Source organism: Bos taurus, chromosome 9 (assembly GCF_002263795.3).
Source record: "Bos taurus isolate L1 Dominette 01449 registration number 42190680 breed Hereford chromosome 9, ARS-UCD2.0, whole genome shotgun sequence".
NCBI classification, from domain to species: domain Eukaryota; kingdom Metazoa; phylum Chordata; class Mammalia; order Artiodactyla; family Bovidae; genus Bos; species Bos taurus.
In genome coordinates, this window is record NC_037336.1 from 70,267,645 (window position 1) to 70,290,067 (window position 22,423).

General features: G+C 39.0%; 1 protein-coding gene across 2 annotated transcripts in view; it reads right to left on the minus strand.

Moving 5' to 3' along the window:
• The window catches only part of MOXD1 (monooxygenase DBH like 1), a 97,933-nt gene that overhangs the window by 10,007 nt on the left and 65,503 nt on the right, over nt 1-22,423 (minus strand). Inside the window, exons 5-10 of one of the 2 annotated variants that reach the window (XM_002690224.7) lie at nt 15,771-15,950; nt 15,389-15,491; nt 13,789-13,955; nt 12,527-12,718; nt 10,964-11,023; nt 6,088-6,230 (exon numbers count right to left, since the gene is read on the minus strand). In XM_002690224.7, the coding sequence (XP_002690270.1) occupies nt 6,088-6,230; nt 10,964-11,023; nt 12,527-12,718; nt 13,789-13,955; nt 15,389-15,491; nt 15,771-15,950 (845 nt within the window). The remainder of the gene's footprint in view (nt 1-6,087; nt 6,231-10,963; nt 11,024-12,526; nt 12,719-13,788; nt 13,956-15,388; nt 15,492-15,770; nt 15,951-22,423) is intronic. The other variant, XM_024997008.2, reaches the window with a different exon arrangement.

The following is a 22,423-nucleotide window of genomic DNA, read 5'->3' on the forward strand; positions in this document are numbered from 1 at the left end:
TTGGGAGAAAATGTGAAAGTGTGAATGTTCTCATTTTTATGATCTAAAACTAAAACACAGTGTTTAAAAAAATGTTAATACCTTTTATGACCTATTTTCTCAGCATCTGAGAGCTCCTTTATATAATATTATTTCTTCTCATTAAAAACAACGTTTATTTATTCAACAATTATTCGATTTTAATTTGGTCTTCTGATAAATTTAAACAAAATTAAATTTTAATATTTTTGCTTAAAGCAGTACACAAATTATAATCTTTCTAACACTGATCTGGGTTTCCCTTGTAGGTAAGCTGGTAAAGAATCCACCTGCAATTCAGGAGATGTGGGTTCAATCCCTGGGTTGGGAAGATCCACTGGAGAAAGGAACAGCTACCCACTCCAGTATTCTGGCCTGGAGAATTCCTTGGGGCTGCAAAGAGTTGGACACGACTGCAAGACTTTTCACAACCCTGATCTGTTCATCTTTGCATCAATACCCATACAGAAAAATGTCTCCAATTCAATTAATGTCAGTGTTATTTATTTCTAACAGAATTTGAGTGATAGTTTGTTTCCTCTCTTTTAAAACCTTTTTATGCATTACCTAAATGCTCTATAATAAGCCTATGTGATTTTAACACCTTATCAACATAAAGTGATTTTTTTTTTTCTCCTGCAGAGAATAGAAAAAACACCTCTCCTGATTTTTTTGTTTTTTAAGAAAGAGAACAAATGAAGCAGGAACTTCCCATCACATAAACCTCACTGGAACCACATGGAGAGTGTTGATGTATTGTCCAGCAGGGAATACAAATTTATCTAAACTCATTATCTATTCTGTTATCTGATCTTTGGGAGGTTTACTTTTTCCTTAAGCCTTGCCAGATCTGTAGAAGGCAGAGGAAAACTGTACCCTCCACAACACACAAATTTTGAGACAGGATGTACATGTCTCTATTTTTCTCCCAATGTATCCTCTAATCCTAAAATTGCTACAGAATCTTTAAAATAAAATGGGGCACCTAAATAGTCCTTACATTAAAAGCAAAACTAGAAGATTCTAGGTTTTATGTTATATGATATTCCTGTTCAATACTGTATCCTAAAACCAAATTAGCAATATTTTCATAATCAAAACAAAAAAAGTACCCAAAACCTTTTCTCTATCTTTTTCCCAGTACCTTGTTGCTTTGGCCTTTAATAATATTTATGTCAGTGTGATGAAAGTGAAAGAGGAGAGTGGAAAAGTTGGCTTAAAGCTTAACATTCAGAAAACTAAGATCATGGCATCTGGTCCCATCACTTCATGGGAAATAGATGGGGAAACAGTGGAAACAGTGTCAGACTTTATTTTGGAGGGCTCCAAAATCACTGCAGATGGTGATTGCAGCCATGAAATTAAAAGACGCTTACTCCTTGAAAGGAAAGTTATGACCAACCTAGACAGCAAATTCAAAAGCAGAGATATTACTTTGCCAGAAAAGGTCCAGTCTAGTCAAGGCTATGGTTTTTCCAGTGGTCATGTATGGACGTGAGAGTTGGACTGTGAAGAAGGCTGAGTGCCAAAGAATTGATGCTTTTGAACTGTGGTGTTGGAGAAGACTGTTGAGAGTCCCTTGGACTGCAAGGAGATCCAACCAGTCCATCCTAAAGGAGTTTAGTCCTGGGTGTTCATTGGAAAGCCTTATGCTAAAGCTGAAACGCCAATACTTTGGCCACTTCATGCAAAGCATTCATTGGAAAAGACCCTGATGCTGGGAGGGGTCGGGGGCAGGAGGAGAAGGGGATGAGAGAGGATGAGATGGCTGGATGGCATCACCGACTCGATGGACATAAGTCTGGGTAAACTCCGGGAGTTGGTGATGGACAGGGAGGCCTGGCGTGCTGCAGTTCATGGGGTCGCAAACAGTCAGACATGACTGAGCTACTGAACTGAACTGACTGAACTGAACTGATGATGAACTAAACTTAAAAGTCTGATTTAAAGTCCAAACATGTACTTATAACAGAGGTTCTTTTTCATTCATATTTTTGTAGAATAAATATATTTAAACATGTAGTTAAACTTTTTATGTGGGCAATGACATCTCAAAACTAGTATTGTTCTGTGAAGCAATTCTCCCTGTCTAAGTGATGAAAATCCCAGCTTCAGTATTTCCTGGAGGAGATCAAACTAGTGGACACTGACAAAGCTTGTTGGGACACAGGAGATAAGCATTTTGAGGCTTCATACAAGTTGAGCAGAAAAGAAAGTAACTGGATCATAGCATGCAGTTTGTTCATCTTGTAAATACACAGCTTTGAATGTTCACCTAACATTCTCTCCAACGTTCTCTTGATTAGGGAGTGTCTAGTCAATACATTAAAAATATTCTGAAGGGAAAAAAACAAAGCTATTTAAGTCTTGCTGTGCTCTGCTCAGTCATGTCCAACTCTTTGCGACCCCATGGACTGCAGCCTGCCAAGCTCCTCTGTCCATGGGATTCTCCAAGCAAGAATACTGAAGTCGGTTGCCATGCCCTCCTCCAGGGGATTTTCCCAACCCAGGGATCGAACCCAGGTCTCCCACATTGCAGCTGGACTCCTGAACAGTCTGAGCCATCAGGGAAGACTGTTTAAGTCTTAGTAAGAAGCACTATGGACTTCCCTGGTGGCTCAGATGGTAAAGAATGCCTGCAATGCAGGAGACCTGGGTTCGATCCCTGGGTCCCGAAGATACCTTGGAGAAGTAAATGGCTACCCACTCCAGTGTTATTGCCTGGAAAATCCAATGGACAAATGAGCTTGGTGGCCTACAGTCCATAGGGTACCAAAGGGTCAGATGTGACTGAAGTGACTAAACATCCATGCAAGAAACACGCAATCTTGATATTTTAAAAAGAAGACTACTTCCTAGTGCTTCTAGAGTGACATTTTATGTGTCGTTTTATTGACATTTTATTTGTTCGCAATGTAGTCACTGTGAACAAAAAGGCACATATATAGCAATGACAATACAAACCCCACCTTCCCCATTGATTATGTAATCTATGAAGCTGAACAGATTCTTAATCTTTAGTTTCCATTTTTCCTTCTCTGAACTGGGACTGCAAATACTGCTCTACCTAATAAAACTGTGTGAAAATAAATTAACTGAAATTACGTATGTGAAAACACTTCAGAAGCTACAACCTAATTTATATCAGCATTTTGTTATTTGTATTTTAGCAGATACAGACCTCTGATATGGTGGTCATTGGGCTGACTGAATAGGAACTCAGTAGAACATATCTATGAATAGTGGGTTTAATTTAAAAAGAAGAGTGTTTGCAGTTTCTAATTTATAATCCCTATACAATTTTGGAACAAAAAGTAGGCCATAATTATATTCTCCTTCAGATCTATGTTTTCACCACGTCCTCATTAAGTGTTTATTTAATCTTTCCTTAAATACACCCCCTCAAAAACCTGTGTGTCACTTTTGCCTAATTACATCAGTCCTTTTGTAATTGACTGATTTAGAAAAATCCTAATCATTAGAAAATTCTTCCTTGTATAAAAATAAAATCTACACTTCAAACTTTCTACCAGCCATCCTAATTCTTCTTTGTGGTACTGCTTAATAATGGATAAAATCCTTTTTTTCTATATCAAACTTAATATTAATAATAATAATTCTCAATTTCTTTTTCAAACATGTTTCCCTGTACCATTAGGACATCGTTATTTTTCCTTTACTCTTCTCTTTCCCTCACCATCTCCCAGAGATGCAGTTAATCAACAAGTCCAGTGAGGGCTACCTTCAAAAGGTAATCTGATTGGAACCATTTCTCACCAATTTTACTGGCACCATCCTGGTCTAAGTCACTCTCACCTTTCAACTGGACAATCACAAATCTCCTGGTTGATTATATTATTTCTAATCTTGCCCTCCTAGAGTCTTTTCTCAACATAGTGGCTAAATTAACATTTTGAATATCTATTTCCTATAATAGGACTCTTAAGAGTCCCTTGCACTGAAAGGAGATCAAACCAGTTGATCCAAAAGGAAATCAGTCCTGAATATTCATTGGAAGGACTGATGCTGAAGCTGAAGCTCCAATACTTTGGCCACTTGAAGCAAAGAACTGACTCATTGGAAAAGACCCTGATGCTGGGAGAGATTGAAGGCAGGAGGAGAAGGGGATGACAGAGGATGAGATGGTTGGATGGTATCACTGACTTGATGGACATGAGTTTGAGCAAGCTCCAGGAGTTGGTGATGAACAGGAAAGCCTGGCATGCTGCTGTGCATGGGGTCGCAAAGAGCTGGACATGACTGAGCAACTGAACTGATCCTATAAGAAGGCTTCCCAGGTGGTACAAAGGTAAAGAATCTGCCTGCCAATGTAGGAGACAAAAGAGATTCAGATTCAGTCCCTGGGTTGGGGAGATTCCCTGGAGTAGGAAATGGCAACCCACTCCAGTACTCTTGTCTGGAAAATTCCATGGATAGAAAAGCCTGGTGGGCTACAGTCCATGAGGTTGCAGAGTTGGACACGACCAAACAACTAGCACACATGCACCATACCCTGTAAGAGCTTCTCTTTGCATTTAAAATCCAGAGTCCTTCTGTTGCCTATAAAGTCCTACACTGTCTGGTCCCCCTCGCTCTTAGACCTCCCACTTATTGCCCACCATATCTCCCTCTGCTTCAGCCAAACTCACCTTCTTGCTGTTCTTTGAACATGCTGGCCTCATTCTCTCTGCAGAGTATACTTGCAGATCTTTCCATGACTGGCTCCTCAACACTTAGGTCTCTGTTCAAACATCACCTTCTGATATAGACAATATTTGTGTCCCCGCCCCGCCCCACAAACTCACTGTTGAAATCCTAACACCCAAGGTGATGTTATTAGGAGGTGGGTCTTTTGGAACAGTCTGTCCTCATAAATGGGATTAGTGTCCTTATAGAAGCAGCTTGAGAAAGCTCCCCTGAGCTTTCTGCCACGGGAGATCACTGTGAAAAGATGGCTGGCTGGGTCCTCAGCAGGCACTGAATCTGCCAGAACCTTGATCTTGGACTTCTCAACCTCCAGAACAGTGAGAGACAAATTTCTATTGTTTATAAGCTACCCTATCTGTGGTAGTTAAAACAAAAGGGACTAAGACAGCTCCCCAGATAAGCTCTAACCACCCAGCTGAGAACAACAACACACTTCCTTCATTGTCTCAATTATTTTCATAACATCTTTCAATATCTGAAATCTTATATGTATATTTGCTTATTACTTCTTACCCTCTCTAATATACAATCTCAAGGGAGCAAGAATAATATTTATCTTGTTTATTATTTTGCCATAAGTCATTCCTATCATATACAACTGTGAAGAAAGAATTAACACAGCAAGCCTGAGACTGACATCCTAGGAACACCTGCTTGGAAGGCTGACATCAGGGAACTTAAATAGCAAACAATTTTCTCTACTAACATAGAACTTTCTCTAAATGATAAGCATAATTTACCATACCTAGACTGTCTGTATAAATGATGCTGCTTATGTTGAATACTTGCTTTCCTTCTGGGAGTCTGGAATTTTGGTATTTTCCAAGCAGAAAGCACCTATGTGACCAGCCCCCAATAAAAACTCTGAATTCTGAGTCTCTAATGAGCTTCTCCAATTGACAACACTTCATCTGTGTTGTCATAATTTGCTGCTGGTAGAATTAAGCACATTCTGTGAGACTCCACTGGAAGGGGTTTCTTGAAAGCTTGCCTTGGAAACTTGTACCTGGTTTCCTGTGGATTTTGCCTCATGTATTTTTTCCTTTGGTTCATTTTTTATAGTCTCACTATAATATGTGTTGAAAGTGAAAGTGAAGTCGCTCAGTTATGTCCAACTCTGTGCGACCCCATGGACCCATGAATATAATTACATGCTGAATCCTTCAGGTCTTCCTAGAAAACTAGAGAACCTATGAGTAGTCTGAAAGACCTTGGACATATCAAACAAGATGGTCACCTGGACGCCTCAGCTGAAAATAATCAAATAGAACAGCACATAAAGGAATCCCATAACATGGTGATGAATCTAAAATGAAAATAAAGCCCACCCGTACCCCATCATGAAATCCATTTACTACTTACGTGACTGGCCTGTAGATCTCCTTAACACCAATGAACTGAAGTTGCTCCATGATGTCTGGGATACTTGCACATCGAGTAAGATTAATTCTTGGGTAATAAAGAAGGTATGAGAGACACATTTCATTCCTGGTGCTTAATCCTCCCTGAAAATGGAGATATTTTACTTAAAAAAGTATATGTTCCACCAACTCTAATACAGCACACAAACCACAAATGTTACACAGTTTCTTCCAATATTGAAATGTAACCCATCTTAAAGCTGAAAAATAATCACCTAAATGACAATTTGGTTTTCAAAAAGATAGTAGCACTTTTAAAATTAATTATTTCCAACTCTTTAAAAGTTATCTTTCTTAAATAACCTAATAATCTCCTCAAAGTTCTGTTTATGGTGTAAACTTCTCACTATAGTGAACGTTTCCAAGGATGTTCAGCAACATGATACCAGTCAGTCAGTGTGCTGGAATCTTTGCCTGATCGCATTGAATTTTCTATAATCTTTTTGTCATAAATATCAGCATCTGCACACCACAGGGGAAACAGATTACACACTTTGAATCTAAATGTAAATAGTGGACCAATTAAAAAAGATCAAAGATCCTCTGAAGAACAGAATCTGGAGTTGCTTACCATATATTATCTACAATGTCCAATTTTCAACCAAAAGTTATTAAACATGAAAAGAAACAGGAAACTATGACCTGTATTCAGAAGCAGAAATTTATTGTGAAGGATATAGAAGCTGGATTTAGCAAAGACTTAAAAACAGACATACACATGTTCAAATAGATAAATAAAGATGTTCAATTAAAGATAAATAGGGGAGCACATGTATACCTGTGATGGATTCATTTTGATATTTGGCAAAACTAATACAATTATGTAAAGTTTAAAAATAAAATAAAATTAAAAAAAATAAAGATAAATAAGCTAAAAATGAGTGAACATCAGAGAAAGGAAAACACAAAAAAAGAACCAAATAGAAAGTCTAGATTTGAAAGATACTGTAACTAAATTAAAAGTTCACAGGATGAGCTCAACAGCAACTTTAGATGGCAGAGGAAGGAAGCAATGAACTTGAAGACTGATCTCTAGAAATCTCCCAACTCAAAGAACAAAGAGAGAAAGACTAAAGTGAGTAAAAAAACAACCCAAGAGAGCTGTAAGACAATATTAAATATTCCATATATGCAACCAAAATGGGCTTCCCCAATAGCTCAGTTGGTAAAGACTCCACCTGCAATGCAGGAGACCCTGGTTTGATTCCTGGGATGGTAAGATACGCTGGAGAAGGGATAGGCTACCCACTCCAGTATTCTTGGGCTTCCCTTGTGGCTCAGATGGTAAAGAATCCGCCTGCAATGCGGGAAACCTGGGTTTGATCCTTGGGTTGGGAAGATCCCCTGAAGATGGGAAAGGCTACCCACTCCAGTATTCTGGCCTGGAGAACTCCATGGACTGTATGGTCCATGGGGTCACAAACAGTCAGACAGGACTGAGCGACTTTCACTTTCACTTCATGCAACCGAAGGCCCTGAATGAGAAGAAAGAGGAAAAAAGAGTAGGAAAAACTATTTGAAAAAAATGGTAGGAATCCTCCCAAATTTAGTGAAAAACATTAACTTACAGACCCAAGAAGCTCAACAAATGCCAAAGACAATTATGAAGCAAGTCATACCTAGACACTTTATAGTCATATTGCTGAAAGCCAAAGACAAAAAGAAAATCTTGAAAGCGGCAAGGCAAAATGATATATTGCATACAGGGAACAATAATACAATGGACAACTGACATTTTATCATAAATGATGGAAGTAACAAAAAGATATTGGAATTACATATTCAAGTGCTCCAGAAAAAAGAAATTATTCAAGAACTCTGTATCCAGCAAATCCTCTATCCTTCAAAAGTAAAGATGGAAAACATAGTAGTAGTGTTCATAAAAAGTAAAAAATGTAAAGCAAAGTCGTTCAGTCGTGTCTGACTCTTTGTGACCCCATGGACTATAGCCCACCATGCTTCTCCATCCATGGGATTTTCCAGGCAAGAGTACTGGAGTGGGTTGCCATTTCCTTCTCCAAGTAGTGTTCACGCTGCTGCTGCTGCTAAGTCGCTTCAGTCGTGTCCAACTCTGTGTGACCCCATAGACGGCAGCCCATCAGGCTCCCCCGCCCCTGGGATTCTCCAGGCAAGAACACTGGAGTGGGTTGCCATTTCCTTCTCCAGTGCATGAAAATGAAAAGTGAAAGGGAAGTCGCTCGTCATGTCTGACTCTTAGCGACCCTATGGACTGCAGCCTACCAGGCTCCTCTGTCCATGGGATTTTCCAGGCAAGAGTACTGGAGTGGGGTGCCAGTAGTGTTCATAGCTATACATTAATGTAGTATAGTGGCTAATATGCAATGATTTTACAAATTGCAAAACATCATGCCTTGCACTTGATAAAGGGTTGGGTAAAAGGAGAAGCTGATCTACAAATGAGGCTGCAACTGACATCTCAGTAAATCTATTTAATCTACCTTTGAGCTTGGATGGTTACTCAGAGTTACATCAAATTGTAGGAAGGGAATCAAGCTTTTGTGTTCTCGAATCAACCAGTCATTGGTTGCTGGCTGCCCCACTGAAGAGAGTATGACTTTAAGTGAGTCATTCCCTGACATCAACAGCAACGTCCAGTGAAGGACACACTTGCTCTTTTTCTATTGTATGTTTGTCTTATGCTCGTCTTGTGGATCTATAGAATTTATTTTAAATGTTATGCTTTTTATTAATTATTTTTAATTATAATTAAATTAAATTTAAAAAATTAAATTATACTAATGCTTTATGTGTTGCAAATTTTTTTTTCAGTTTAAAACTTATCTTTTCACCTAATAGTGTTTTTAAGTGACCAAAAGTGTTAAAGTAGACAAACTCATCAATCTCCTAATTTAGTTTGTACTTTTCATATTTTGAGAAGCTCCTACCTACTCCAAAGTCATAAAATTATATATATATAATATACATTTGTTTATATATATATCTATTTCTCCTAATGGTTTTAAAAATTTTATTCTTCACATTTTAATATTTAATTACCTGGAAATTATTTTTATGTGTGAATTGTGGTAGATAAAGATGTAATTTTATTTTTGCCATCTGGCAATTGTACCAGGAATCCTTCAGTGAAAAGTCCTTCCTCTCTCACTTACCTGAATGCCAATTTCTATCCTAAATCAAGTTTCCATACAGGGGGTTTGTAGGTCTGTTTCCAGAATCTCTATTCCATTCCAGTGTTCTAACTCTGGACTCAAACCACACTATTAATCACCATAGCTTGAAAGTAAGTTTTCATACCTAGTAATTTGTTTCTCATCTTATTCTTTTAGTAGAGTCTTGCCGTCTTAACCCTTTGCTCTTCTATGTAGATTTTATAATTAACTTGCTCTATGTAAAAAAAGCTGCAATATTTTTAGAAAATTTTTTTAAAATAGGAGAAAACCTTTGGCTAAGGGAAGATTTCTTGGTTAGACAGCAAAACCCCAAATAATAAAAGCTTTATGAATTACATCAAATTTATAAACCAATTTATAAAGAAGGATTATCTTTGTGTGTGTTTTTTTTTTTTTTCCTGAGCCTTCTATCCATGAACACAGCCTCTCAATCTCTTAGGTGACCTTTAATGTCTTAAAAACTAATAATTTTCTTCACAGAGATCAAACACATCTAATGTTATTTTATTTCTATAGAATTTATAGTCTTAAATTACAGTTTCTTCAGATAGTTTGCTGCATACTAAAATATAATTAACTTTAGGTATATCAATTTGGGGGAGGTTTTTGATGTGGAAAATGACAATATCTGTGAATAATGTGTTTTACTTCTTTGCTTCTTCCTTTCTGATCTTCATATTTCATTTTATTTCTTTTCTACTATGATAGTGACTAAAACCAGTGATAATAAATATCCTTGTTTTCTTCCTGATTTTAAAGAAATACTTCTAGCCTTTCATTTAGCTTGATATTTTCTACAGATTTTTCACAGCTAATCTTTAGCTGGTTAAGGAAATTCTCTCTTATTCTTAGTTTGATAAATGTCCTTTTTTACCCCCATGACTGACAAAGTTTATGAGTGCTTTTTCTGCCCTGATTGAGATAATCATAAGTCTTTTTCCTTCAATCTCTTAACGTATAATGGCATTAATGTATTTTCTAATTCAAACCAATTTTACATTACTTAGTTATACCCAAATCAGTCCTAACTTTCATTTTTATATAATGAGAGATTTGGTTTGTCAATACATTGTCAAAGTGACTTCCAACGGGTGTGTGTTGTTGACCTTTCTTGTACTGCCCATGTCAAGTTTCAGTACTAAGATTATGCTAACTTCATAAAATGAGTTGGTAGAAAGTGTTTCCCCCTTTTTTGTGTGTTCCCTGGAAGAGACTGAGGAAGACATGAGAGATTTATTTCTTGAATGTTTGGCAGAACTCCCCAGTAAATCTGCTGGAACCAGATTTCTCTTTGGGTCAGAAGCCCTAAGGTCATGGAATTCATTTCTTTTTGAAGTTTTGATTCATCTAAGTCCAGACTCATGTGCATGGTCATTAGTAACCACAGGTCTTTTATTAATAGTATTTGGTGAGGAAAAACTAAAAGAATAAGGATAGCTTTTCATGAAAGAGTCAATAAATTGCACTGCAAATATTACCATAATATCATTAGTTAATCTGATAAAATCTTAAAACGGCTCTGATTTCACTTTTACGATGTTTCATGTTCAAGACAGTCAGGAATTTTGCTTCCAAGTAGGAATGCTTTTTCTTTTTTTCTGTTCTAAAATCAAAGTTTATTTCTCCCCCTCCACAAATAAATTTTAATAATGAAATTCTTCTTACCCAAGTCATCCGGGCTCTATCTTTTGTGTTGTACCGACACTCAGTAATTAGATTATCTCCCTAAAACATAAAAGTGGAAGCTTTCAGATTGGAGTTTCATGCTGTTTTATTTATCTAACACATCTGTAGGCCAACAGTTTAATCTGCTATATGAATGCATGCATTAAGTAATTTGACTCAAGAGTAGACTTTTGATCTATTAAATTCTAGGTTTGCTAGCATAATAAGCAAGCAAACAAACAAATAAGGCTCTCTTTGTTCAGGCCAGACTCCACAATGTTCTAGCTGCATGACCTTAGGTAAGGAAATGAATCATCTGGGCACAATTTGTTCATCTAAAAAATAATGATAAAAATAGCACTTATCTCACACAGCTGTTGTGAGGAAATTAAATGACAGAACACACATTTAGTTCTAAGTACAGATTAAACACTTCTTAAGTGTTGGCCACAGATACTAGTTACTGTGATTATCTTCTTATTTACATTATTTACTTTAAAGGTCCTTAATCAGGTATTTATTTTCGTAAAACAGACTTGTGAGGCAAATTACTAGTAACTTATTTTTTCCAGTACTTTTCAACCTTTTGAACAGTACTGCACATAAATAAACTAATTTTTTATGGCTCCAGGTCAGGTAAGTGGACAGGCTAGTTACAGACCAGAAGCAGCAAGCTCTGGGTAATGGCCCTCAGATTTGTCCTCGCTGCCTGGATATTCAGAGGGAGGAATCAGTATTTCAACATTTATATCCTCTCATGACATATCAGTTGAGGAACTCTGAGACAACCCAAAAAAAGCTGGTTAGAGAGCCCCAACACCAGACAACACCATAAAACGGAGTGTAGTCCTTAAGAATCTTGAGATCACTCAAACTTCATCCTTCTACTCCCAGAGTATACCAGAGAATTACTGCATGTATAAAAGATATTACTATTATTCTCATTTCATAAATAGTACAAATATCTGACTCTTAAGAAGAAAAGTAGGGTAGGAACTTGTATAACTATTGAGCTCAATGTCAAAAAATTTGACAAAATGAAGCATCATAAAATTTTTAAATTGTTCATCATTGGAAGGCACAAGATTCCTTTCTGTGTTGTTTCATCAGAACTTCAAGTATGGTTGCCAGCCGGGTTACACACGGTAATATAATTAGCTATGTCCTAATACCTTAGTCAAAAGAAAAAGTGATCTTATATTCACTTTTATTGCAATGAAACTTTCAAAACTTCTGATCTTACCATTACCAGAACTGCAAGCCAAGGGATTACTAACTGGGGAGTCTAGAAAAATGGTGCTTAGAGCACAAAACCTAAGTTTTATTTCCTTTGAAATCAACGACTTGAGTTGCCCCTGGGAATAGTAAGAAAAACAAGTTTCAATTTTGGAAAACAGATCAAACACATTCCGTGAGGGTTATGCAACAGCCATGGTGGATGGCTTTGAAGCTATGGATAGGATGAACAATTCATTACACCAGGAAAAACCTGGCTAATTCTTAGCAGGTATATGCTTCAGGATTTTGATGACATTCAGTGATAAAGAATAAAAACATTCATACTGGTAAGATTGTTTGTTCTTCTTTTAGGTACTGAAACTCCTGGAAATTGAAGTCAAAATCATCATCGTAAGCAAGTAATCTCATCTCCTCCCCTTTGCGAAAATGACGCAGCCTGATGCCTCTGCCTGCCAGGTGAGCGTGGAGCAGAACAGCAAAAACATGGATGCCACTTGGCTTTTCAGCTTCCAAAGCCTACGGGAGATACAGGGGGAGCCCTGATTAGGTGTCTAAACAAGTGCAAACAGTTCACCTTAAAACAGACTTGGAGGGACAACTGAGAAGAAAAGCTAACACAATTTAAGTCAACACATGAGCTGCCAGACATTTATAATTTGGATTTTTCCTGACTTATTCCAATCTTTGTGAAGCGATACTGGCTGGGAGGAAAGAAGAAGAACTAATGCTTGCTGAGGACCAACTGATCACTTCTATCTTTCTTTTTTCTTATCTTTCTTTTTTCTTCTTTTAGGAAGTGAGCAAACAATTACAGCTTCTGGCAAAAAGAATCCAGTATTTTGGTAGCTTGAAAATTGAAACTCTTAAAGGGAGAGTCTACTCCCACTTTTCCAGATAAGAAAATTGAACTGGGAGAATTAAATTAAATGAATTGCTCACAGTCCTACAGCTAGAGAATGATGTCATGGCAATTTAATTCATGGTCTAAATAGTCTAAATAATTCAGAAGAGCATAACCTTTCCATTCTACCATTCTTCCATACTGTCTACAACCACAATATCCTATAATTTATAAAGAATACGATCTATGTTGAAATACTTTCATTCAAGAAAAAAAGAACTATGAATGAAGCAGCCATTATAAAATACTTATATATAGTTTTCTCTTATCCAATATGTATTTTATATTAGTTATTTTTGCTATTTGGTTAAAGAAGGGTCAGTAGCTATAAATCAGAGAAAATGAGAAAAAATGAAAATAAATCATGGAAAAAACAAATATGAATAAAAAATAAAGTTGAGAAAGCAAAAGGGGACTACACAAAGGCTGAAACCGTAAAAGATAAAATGAAGTGTCCAATATGAAACAAACAAAGGAAGGGAAAGGAAGGAAAACACCAAAATTCTACTCCTGCAGCCTTCAGGATTTTAAAAAGCAATAAAGGTCTCGCTAAAATTGTAAACAATCATTTCATAGCATGACAACAAGAAAAAGATTAGTAATAAACTTGGAATTTTCCAAACACAGTTTCTACGAGCATAGATTAATCTAGGAAGAGCAGCTCACAGACCCAGACACACCATACCTCTTCCAGGCATTCCAGGGTGCAGTGACCCTCAGACCGGAAGTCGGGCAGGCCTGGAGGGATGGTGTGAAAGAGGCTTACCCAGAGGCCAGCCTCAATCACCCCAGCATCGTATTTCCTTATATCTGCCGTATAAAATAATCTCAATCCAGAATTATCTATTAAGCCTGGAACAAGAGCATTTAGACAAGAAAAATTAAAAGTGAGCTTGAGTACTTGAAAAAGTTTTCCATATTCAGCTGATATAGGTTTATTTTTATATATATTTTATTTATAAATAAATATCATTTATTTTATGATTTTCCTTAAACTCTCACAAAGGAAAGGAATACAAGCAAAGATTAATGAAAGGCAACATCCAGATTCACAAAAAAAACTTACACAGCATACCATGGGAGACACGTTTGTATTATCTAATGATATATTCCACAATTATCTAACATGAAGACAGAAATAAAAATTCTAAGTCATTCATTAGAATATATAGTAACTCAATGGAAGTTTTATTTGATACTGTTTTGAGGTGAAGCTCAGTAACATTTACATAGAGGTGAAAACCACTGGGTCTAGAAACCATGTGATGATGGAGAAAAATATTAATAATTAACTTTCTTTATAGTTTATCACCAGTCTTTTAATAATTCATCAGTCATATAATCAAGAAACAATTATTAAGAATCTATGATGTGAACAGCATAACAACAGGCCTGGTGGGGAGGAAAGATAAGGTACTCCTCTTGCTGTGACACAGTTATCATAAGGAGGGAGAGTATAGGCCCCAAACACTTCATAAATCCATTCCACTTGGAAATTAATTGACTCATTTCTGCAACAGTGACTTACCTACCTGTACACTGACCCATTGGATCAATTAGCATATAAATAATTTTGTATTAATTGTTGTGATTATTTTATTGTTTGCCTTTGCCGCTACACTATAATATCCCTGAAGGTGAGGACATTATGTGATTAAGCACAGATCCAGCACATCCTTGGTGCTCAGTATTTTCTGAAAAATTGCACAAATCAGTGTAAAATCATAACCTTGAATTTCTTTTATTGATAATTTCATATGGAATCCTTTAAGTTTTTGGCGTTGGGATATTACATAGTAAATTCAGGTTTAAATACTTGCCCCTCTTCATTTCAACATATTACACCAGTGTCAACTGCAGTTGTCAACACAGCAAAATGCTTAATATTTTCTAGTGTGATGAATGGTAGTTTTTCATATGTGTTTTTAGACAGAAAATGTTTCATAAGCACCATGTATTTCAGACTAATTTACACCGTAAAGGGAAAAGTCTATATTTCTACTTTCTGGTAAGTAATGTCCAAATGGCTTTTTAAGATTAGTGACCACATGTGCCCATTTGCCTGGCTCATTGCTGGCCAATGACTGCTGTCCTAGTGTAATTGTTTATAGTGCCCTTTTCTACTCTAAAAGGTATCCTAATTTGGATGACAAATGTATAGGTTAATTTTTTTTTTACAACATTAAATGCTATTTTATTTGAAGTCTGTTTAACTCTGTTAAAATAAAGGGAAAAGTTACAAAACTTTTAAAAATCATAGGTAGAATGTATACAAAAATACTCACCTTCCTTATATGTTGGATTGTCATAATGGACTTCCAGGAGCACATAATGAGGATCTAACGGAGTGCCAAGGGATAATCCAACATGAGGTGGATAGGAAAAACCCTAAAAGAGCAAAATTCCATGACACAGTGTTCTGTGAAAGTCCCTCCGAGCTCTACTCCATTCAAAAACCAAACACTCTCAATGATATTTCAACATTCTACAACTGTATTAATCTATAGTTGATCAAATAAAATGGCTTAAGAATGATTTCCTGTGGAAAGAAAAATAACCCACCCTCATATCAAAAAGCGTACATCGAGTTTTACTTAGAAGTGTTAGAATCGTAGGGGGAAAAGTGATCAGTTTACTTTGTTACATCTCAGTAATCGGTGGTCCCACCTCTCCACCAATGGCCCAGGCGAAAATGACGGTCTCACAGGTGAGGAAGGCATCGGGCATGTTAGGGTGGTAACACTCGTGCCCGTCGTCCAGCACGCTGTCACTGAAGTTGCTGCTGCACTGATAGAGCAGGATGTGATGGACCAGACTCTCGTGGCCTTTCTGAATCACGGGCTCAACCTAAGCAAGCACAGGTGAGAGGGACGATGCAATCAATAAACACCCTTCAACACCCTCTGATAGGCATGAAACTAGCATAAATGATCATCCGTTTTTCAAAGGAATAGTTTTCTCAATTGTGTAACTGTTGTGCGGTTGAAGCGTAATTTATTCTGGAGATGATGACTGATGATGATGATGGCAAGAGCAAAGATGCAATAACCATTCACTTCTCTAAGAATCGTTGTTGTTAAGTCACTGAGTCGAATCCAACTCTTTTGTGACTCCATGGACTGTAGCCCTCCAGGTTCCTCTGTCAATGGGATTTTCCAGGCAAGAATACTGGAATGGGTTGTCATTTCCTTCTCCAGGGGATCTTCCTGACCTAGGGATTGAACCCACATCTCCTGTACTGCACGTGGATTCCTTACCACCTGGGAAGGACTTTACTAATGTGTTGTTTGCTTTTTAAACTTGTTGTTTCCCTTAACATTCTGTGTAGCAGCTGTTTCAAAACCTGCTTGCTCTCTTCCAGGCTTTACTTTGCCTGGCACTCTCTATCTCTCCATCTCTCTGTCTCCCTCTCACAGAGGAAAAAAAAATCACACAGGCATAAACTCCTTCAGTCTCCCTTAAAATGTTATCTTTGCCCATCCCTACTGGAGGTATTGGGGCTTCCCACGTGGCACAAGTGGTAAAGAACCTGCCTGCCAATGCAGGAGACTTAAGAGACGCAGGTTCGATCCCTGGGTTGAGAAGATCTCCTGGAGGAGGGCATGGCAACCCACTCCAGTATTCTTGCCTGGAGAATCCCATGGACAGAGAAGCCTGGCCAGGCTACAGTCCACAGGATCGCAAAGAGTCAGATGCAACTGAAGCAACTTAGCACACATGCACTGGAGGTAGTAATACCTATCTTTCTATCTATCATCTATATGGTGCAGAGCATAGTCCTAGGCACAAAGGAAGGCTCAATAAAGGATACTTTTATTTTAGTGATTAAAATCAAATTCTAATAAGAATTTTACCATTAGAATTTAGGAGAGAAAAAGTCATTGTAGTGATGTGATGTGTAGTGATTCAAATTAGAAGGAGACTGGAAACTGCTGAAAACAGAATGAGTGGTGATGTTGGTCCTGAAAGCATGAGTAAGGTGACTATGTTCATTCGACTGTCCTTTCTGTAAGTTCCCTTCAGAACACTGTCCAGGAAACCAGAATGAGCTAAGCACATTCTAACACCTCAAAAAGCCTTACTGCCAGAGAAGGTAGACAAATCCCGTACTTGGCTTAGCTGGACTATAGGGATGGCCACTGGTTACAGGGTTGGTAGAGCCTTCTGTTCATCTGACAAAGTGATCCTTTGTGTGTTTTCAAGAGTTTGCTGTCTTAGAGCTCATCCATCCTTGTGCTTTTAGCCCTAACTACTCAAATGCAAACAATTCATTTAAAAACCTTGCTTTGCTGCTGCTGCTGCTGCTGCTGCTAAGTCACTTCAGTCGTGTCTGACTCTGTGCGACCCCATAGACAGCAGCCCACCAAGCTCCGCTGTCCCTGGGATTCTCCAGGCAAGAACACTGGAATGGGTTGCCATTTCCTTCTCCAATGCATGAAAGTGAAAAGTGAAAGTGAAGTCACGGGGCATAAAAAGATGAAGTCTTTTCAGCTATTTCCTCCTAAGTCTTGCCATTTTGATTTTCTATATAGTCTCTCATTCATTCTTACTTTTTTAATAGGGAAAGGTCAAGGCAGCCAAAGAGAGAAGCAGTAGGCATTAGGTAGAGATTTGAATGGGCAGCCAGGCGGTCTGAATTTTTAAATCCAGCTTTTGTTTTGTGTGGAATAGTGAGCCCTGCTATGCCTAACCCACAAGTACATTTTTAACATCACATTCACAGAAAATGACCTTGCACATGGCTGTGCTTGCACTCATCTCTAGAGGACTGTATACCCTGAAGACAGAAACTGTTTTCTATTTTGCTTCAAAATGACAGTTACTGTTCACACATGGTATAACAATTACACAGAAGAGCAGCCCAGGATTTTCTGAGATTATAGTTTCCATGTCAAATTTGATTTGTGTGTGTGTGCATGTATGCTTGGTCGTGTCTGAGTCTTTGCAACCCCAAGGACTGTAGCCCGCCAGGCTCCTCTGTCCACGGGATTCTCCAGGCAAGAATGCTGGGGAGAGTTGCCATTTCCTCTTCCAGGTATTCTTCCCAATCTGATGATCAAACCCATGTCTCCAGCAGCTCCTGAATTTGACAGGCAGATTCTTTACCACTGAGCCAACAGGGAAGGCGCTTTTTTGGCCACCTCATGAGAAGAGTTGACTCATTGGAAAAGACCCTGATGCTGGGAGGGATTGGGGCCAGGAGGAGACGGGGCAACAGAGGATGAGATGGTTGGATGGCATCACTGACTCGATGGACCCGGGAGTTGGTGATGGACAGGGAGGCCTGGCGTGCTGCGATTCATGGGGTCGCAAAGAGTCGGACATGACTGAGCGACTGAACTGAACTGAACTGAACTGATACTTACTTGGGTGCATCAGTACTCCAAGGGGGACAGGGAACTGCTAATATGTCTTTAGTTAAATATTCAGGCACATGTGAGGATTTTGCTATGTGCCTAGGGGTTTTCATGGTGGCTCAGATGGTAAAGTGTCTGTCTGCAATTTGGGAGACCCAGGTTCAATCCCTGGGTTAGGAAGATCCCCTGGAGAAGGAAATGGAAAATCACTCCAGTACTCTTGCCTGAAAAATTCCATGGACAGAGGAGCCTGGTGGGCTACAGTCCATGGATCTCCAAGAGTCGGACCCAACCGAGCGACTTCACTTTCTTTTCTTTCTAAGTTCAAGCCAAACCCTGTAGGCTGTACTGAGCTCTACTAGCTAGGTTCTGGATTGGAGCCCCTAAGGGCAAATGAGGATTGGCTTCTCCCAAGGCAGCTACCCTGGGCTTCCCTAGTGGTTCAGAAGGTAAATAATCCACTTGCAATGTGGAAGACCTGGGTTTGATCCCTTCATTGGGAAAATTCCCTAGAGGAGGGCATGGCAATCCACTCCAGTATTCTTGCCTGGAGAATCCCATGGACAGAGGAGCCTGGTGGGCTATAGTCCTTCAGGTCGCAGAGTGGGACACACTTGAGTGACTAAGCACAGCACACAGCAAGGCTGCTGCAGAAACTAGTGGCTTTCACTGAGGCACCACAAGAGGGCACTAGAGAGCAAGGGGGCAGATTATGCGAGGCTGGATGGTGCTTAAAGGAGCTTCAAATAACTTTAAAAATTCTTAAAAAAAAAAAAAACTTTTAAGAGTAAGTGACTTTTATGCATAAAATAGATAACTAATGAAAACCTACTGTATAGCTCAAGAAACTGTACTCAGTGCTCTGTGGTGAACAAAACGGGAAGGAAATCCAAAAAAGAGGGGATATATGTACACACATGGCTGATTCACTTTGCTGTATAGCAGAAACCAACACAACATTGTAAAGCAACTCCAATATAATTAATTTTAAAAGAATAAGTGCTTTTTTATATACAAAGCGAGTGCTGAAACCAACACCAAGTTGCCAAGCTCACAAAGCACTCTAGGAACGACAATAGTAACATCTGTCTTTTATTTAGCACCTCCTACCTCCTACCAGCCACTATTGAGTCAGTTCACATATTTCACTTACTATTTATAACAAATCTATTAGGTAAATGTTACTGTTTCCATTTGACAGAGGAGAAAACTGAGACTCGGAGGATTCTGCAGCAAATCCAATCATGGCTAGGAAGTGGTAGATGGGGATTTGAAACTAGGCTGGTCTGACCCCTTAAGTTAGTACTCTTTGAATTGCAACACATAATATTGAAGGAAGATAGGTTGGAGATGACCAACAACTTTGGAAGTTGCTGCCAGTGAGTGGGTGGATGAAAGGTTTCACATAGTCAAGTTGCCGACAGTTGTCAGCAAGAGGGTGATGACACCAGGGAGCCAGCCCCAGGAAGTGCTTCGGGAGCCACTACTGAAAATCCCCACACAATGCTGCCATCAAGGGAGCAGCGCCACACTGGGAGGGAGCCTCATGCCTGGGGAGTCTCCTGCCTTCTTTTGCTACCCTGTCCACATGCCCTGGTCTCTAGGGAGAGGAGACAGACTATGGCCTTTGTGGGAGGGCAAATAACAAGGTCTCACCTGGAAACCCAGTGAAGGCTTCAAGGAGAATTAAATTGCAATCCAACCCCCCAGGTTACAAATTGATAGTACAGCCTAGAAAATGAGGATTTCCTAGAAAAATACACCCACAAAGCAACAAGGAAACTTACTGCATGCAAACCCAGGTACTGTTCATTGGGAAATATAAGAAGCCTTGGAAGAGGCAAAGTCCTTAGAAAAAAGATGTTTTGTTTTTGTTTTTGTTTCCTGTTGTGAGATTGAGAGACAAAGAAAGAGAAGTGCCTGAGAATAATATGTAAGGATAACTACTGAATAAAGTGTTGAAATGTTGGTCGCTCAGTCGTGTCCGACTCTTTGTGACCCCATGGACTGCGGCTCGCCAGGCTTTTCTGTCCATGGGATTCCCCAGGCAAGAATATTGGAGTGGGTTGCCATTTCTTTCTCCAGGAGATCTTCCCAACCCAGTGACAGAACCCAGGTCTCCTGCATTGCAGGAAGATTCTTTACCATGTGAGCCAAGAGGCCGCCAGAAAAAATATGAACTATCAAACTCTTGAAAAGAGGAGAACTTCTTGATAGAGAATTTTGAGTTGACCATGGGGGATAATTAAGTGAGACACCAATAATATCCCTCTGGACAGGAAATACCCACTTAGCACGGAGTCCAAGTTCCAGGGAATGTGAACAGCTTGATGCAGGACAGGGCCATTGGCTCATGGCACCCGGTATGGGGTAGAATTTCCCACAAAGCTTCCTGTCATGCTTACAAAGCCTAGTGCTGCCAGCTCATGGCTACCAATCACCCACCAAATGACCACTGCATATTATCTTCTGCTGCCATGACCATTCCACAAACATTTGAAGCAGTCACAGCACTTGTGTTTTATCCCCTGCTGTGATATCCTTCTTTACACCAAAGAAGAGTGAGGCAGAGACAGGCGAGCACCATCTGAGGAAGGAGACCGAAACGCACAGAGCTCCATGACTCACGCTGCTTGGTGGCAGAACACAAGCATTTAGCACTGCTCTTTCTTGTGTCCTGGTAACAGTCCACGGGAAAGAGTTTTCCTTTGGCATCACCGCCCGATTTGAATCAATGGTGGACTTCTATACTTCTGTATTTAAAAATTTTTGAGACAAACACGGCTGTAATGCTTATTTGTCTATCACTACTATAAGGGGAAGCACTCTCTTATTTTGATTCCTACTTCACAGATGTCACATTATCATCACAATCAAAATGGGAATCCCCTAAGTTTCCTCTATTCAAAAAAATATTGCAGTGATAAAAATTGCCACAGAAGGTCATGGCCAGATAAGGCACACAAATATAAATAAATTGGTATTTCTGAGACTGCAATGAACATTTAAGTGAATTTTGCTTTTAAGCTGAGTATGAGTTTGGCAGAAGAAATAAATTTTAAAAAATATAATTTAAAAGTGCCTATGGAAGTAGGTGGCAATGACACCGAATATTAAACTATGTCATTGATCACTGTGTTTTTGTACATAAGTGTAATTGACAGACCTAGAACAGATGGTAGGCCTGTACATGCACCGTCATATGCAACAAGCCAAGCAAGGATGGTCTAGCAGCTGTGGGTTATCTGTTAGCCTATGTGCAAACTAAAAAACAGCCCAGGAACCAAAACACAGATAAAAAGAGAGGGAAGTCTTTGACCTGAAGGATTTTAAAGATTAAAACAGTCCCTTCAGTTAGTTCAAGAAAATGGAACTTTGGGGTATTCTTGAGAAGACTTAGCAATAAAAAGGAGAAAAAACGAGAGCTGCTAAGCATAGCCAAGATCAAGGCGAAAGTTAAAACTGACCATAAAGCAGTGTTATTGACTGTTGTTTTATGTTCCTGAGCATCAAAAAGCCCTTATACCGTTCCTCATGAACCCATCTTCTCTTACTCTCTTTAGCCAGGTCAAAGCAAAGTCCTTGTAACACACTGACTGCTTAATAGCTACTCGTTGAATGGAAATAAAGCCAACATTAAGGAGGCTGAGTCATCAAACACATTGCCTCCTAGTTTCCTGATCTTCTCAACTCCAGTGACCTAGACTACATCCCACCTCCTCCACCATCTCCCAGAGATGCAGTCACCAAGTCTAGTGAGTGCTACCTTTAAAAGGTAACCTAGGAACTTCCCTGGTGGTCCAGTGATTAAGAATCTGCCTGCCATTGCAGGTGACACAGGTTCAATCCCTGATCCACGCTCTGTAACAAGACAAGCCACCTCAGTGAGAAGCCCACACACCACAACTAGAGAAAGCCCATGTGCGGCAATGAGGACCCAGCACAGCCAAAAATAAATGAATA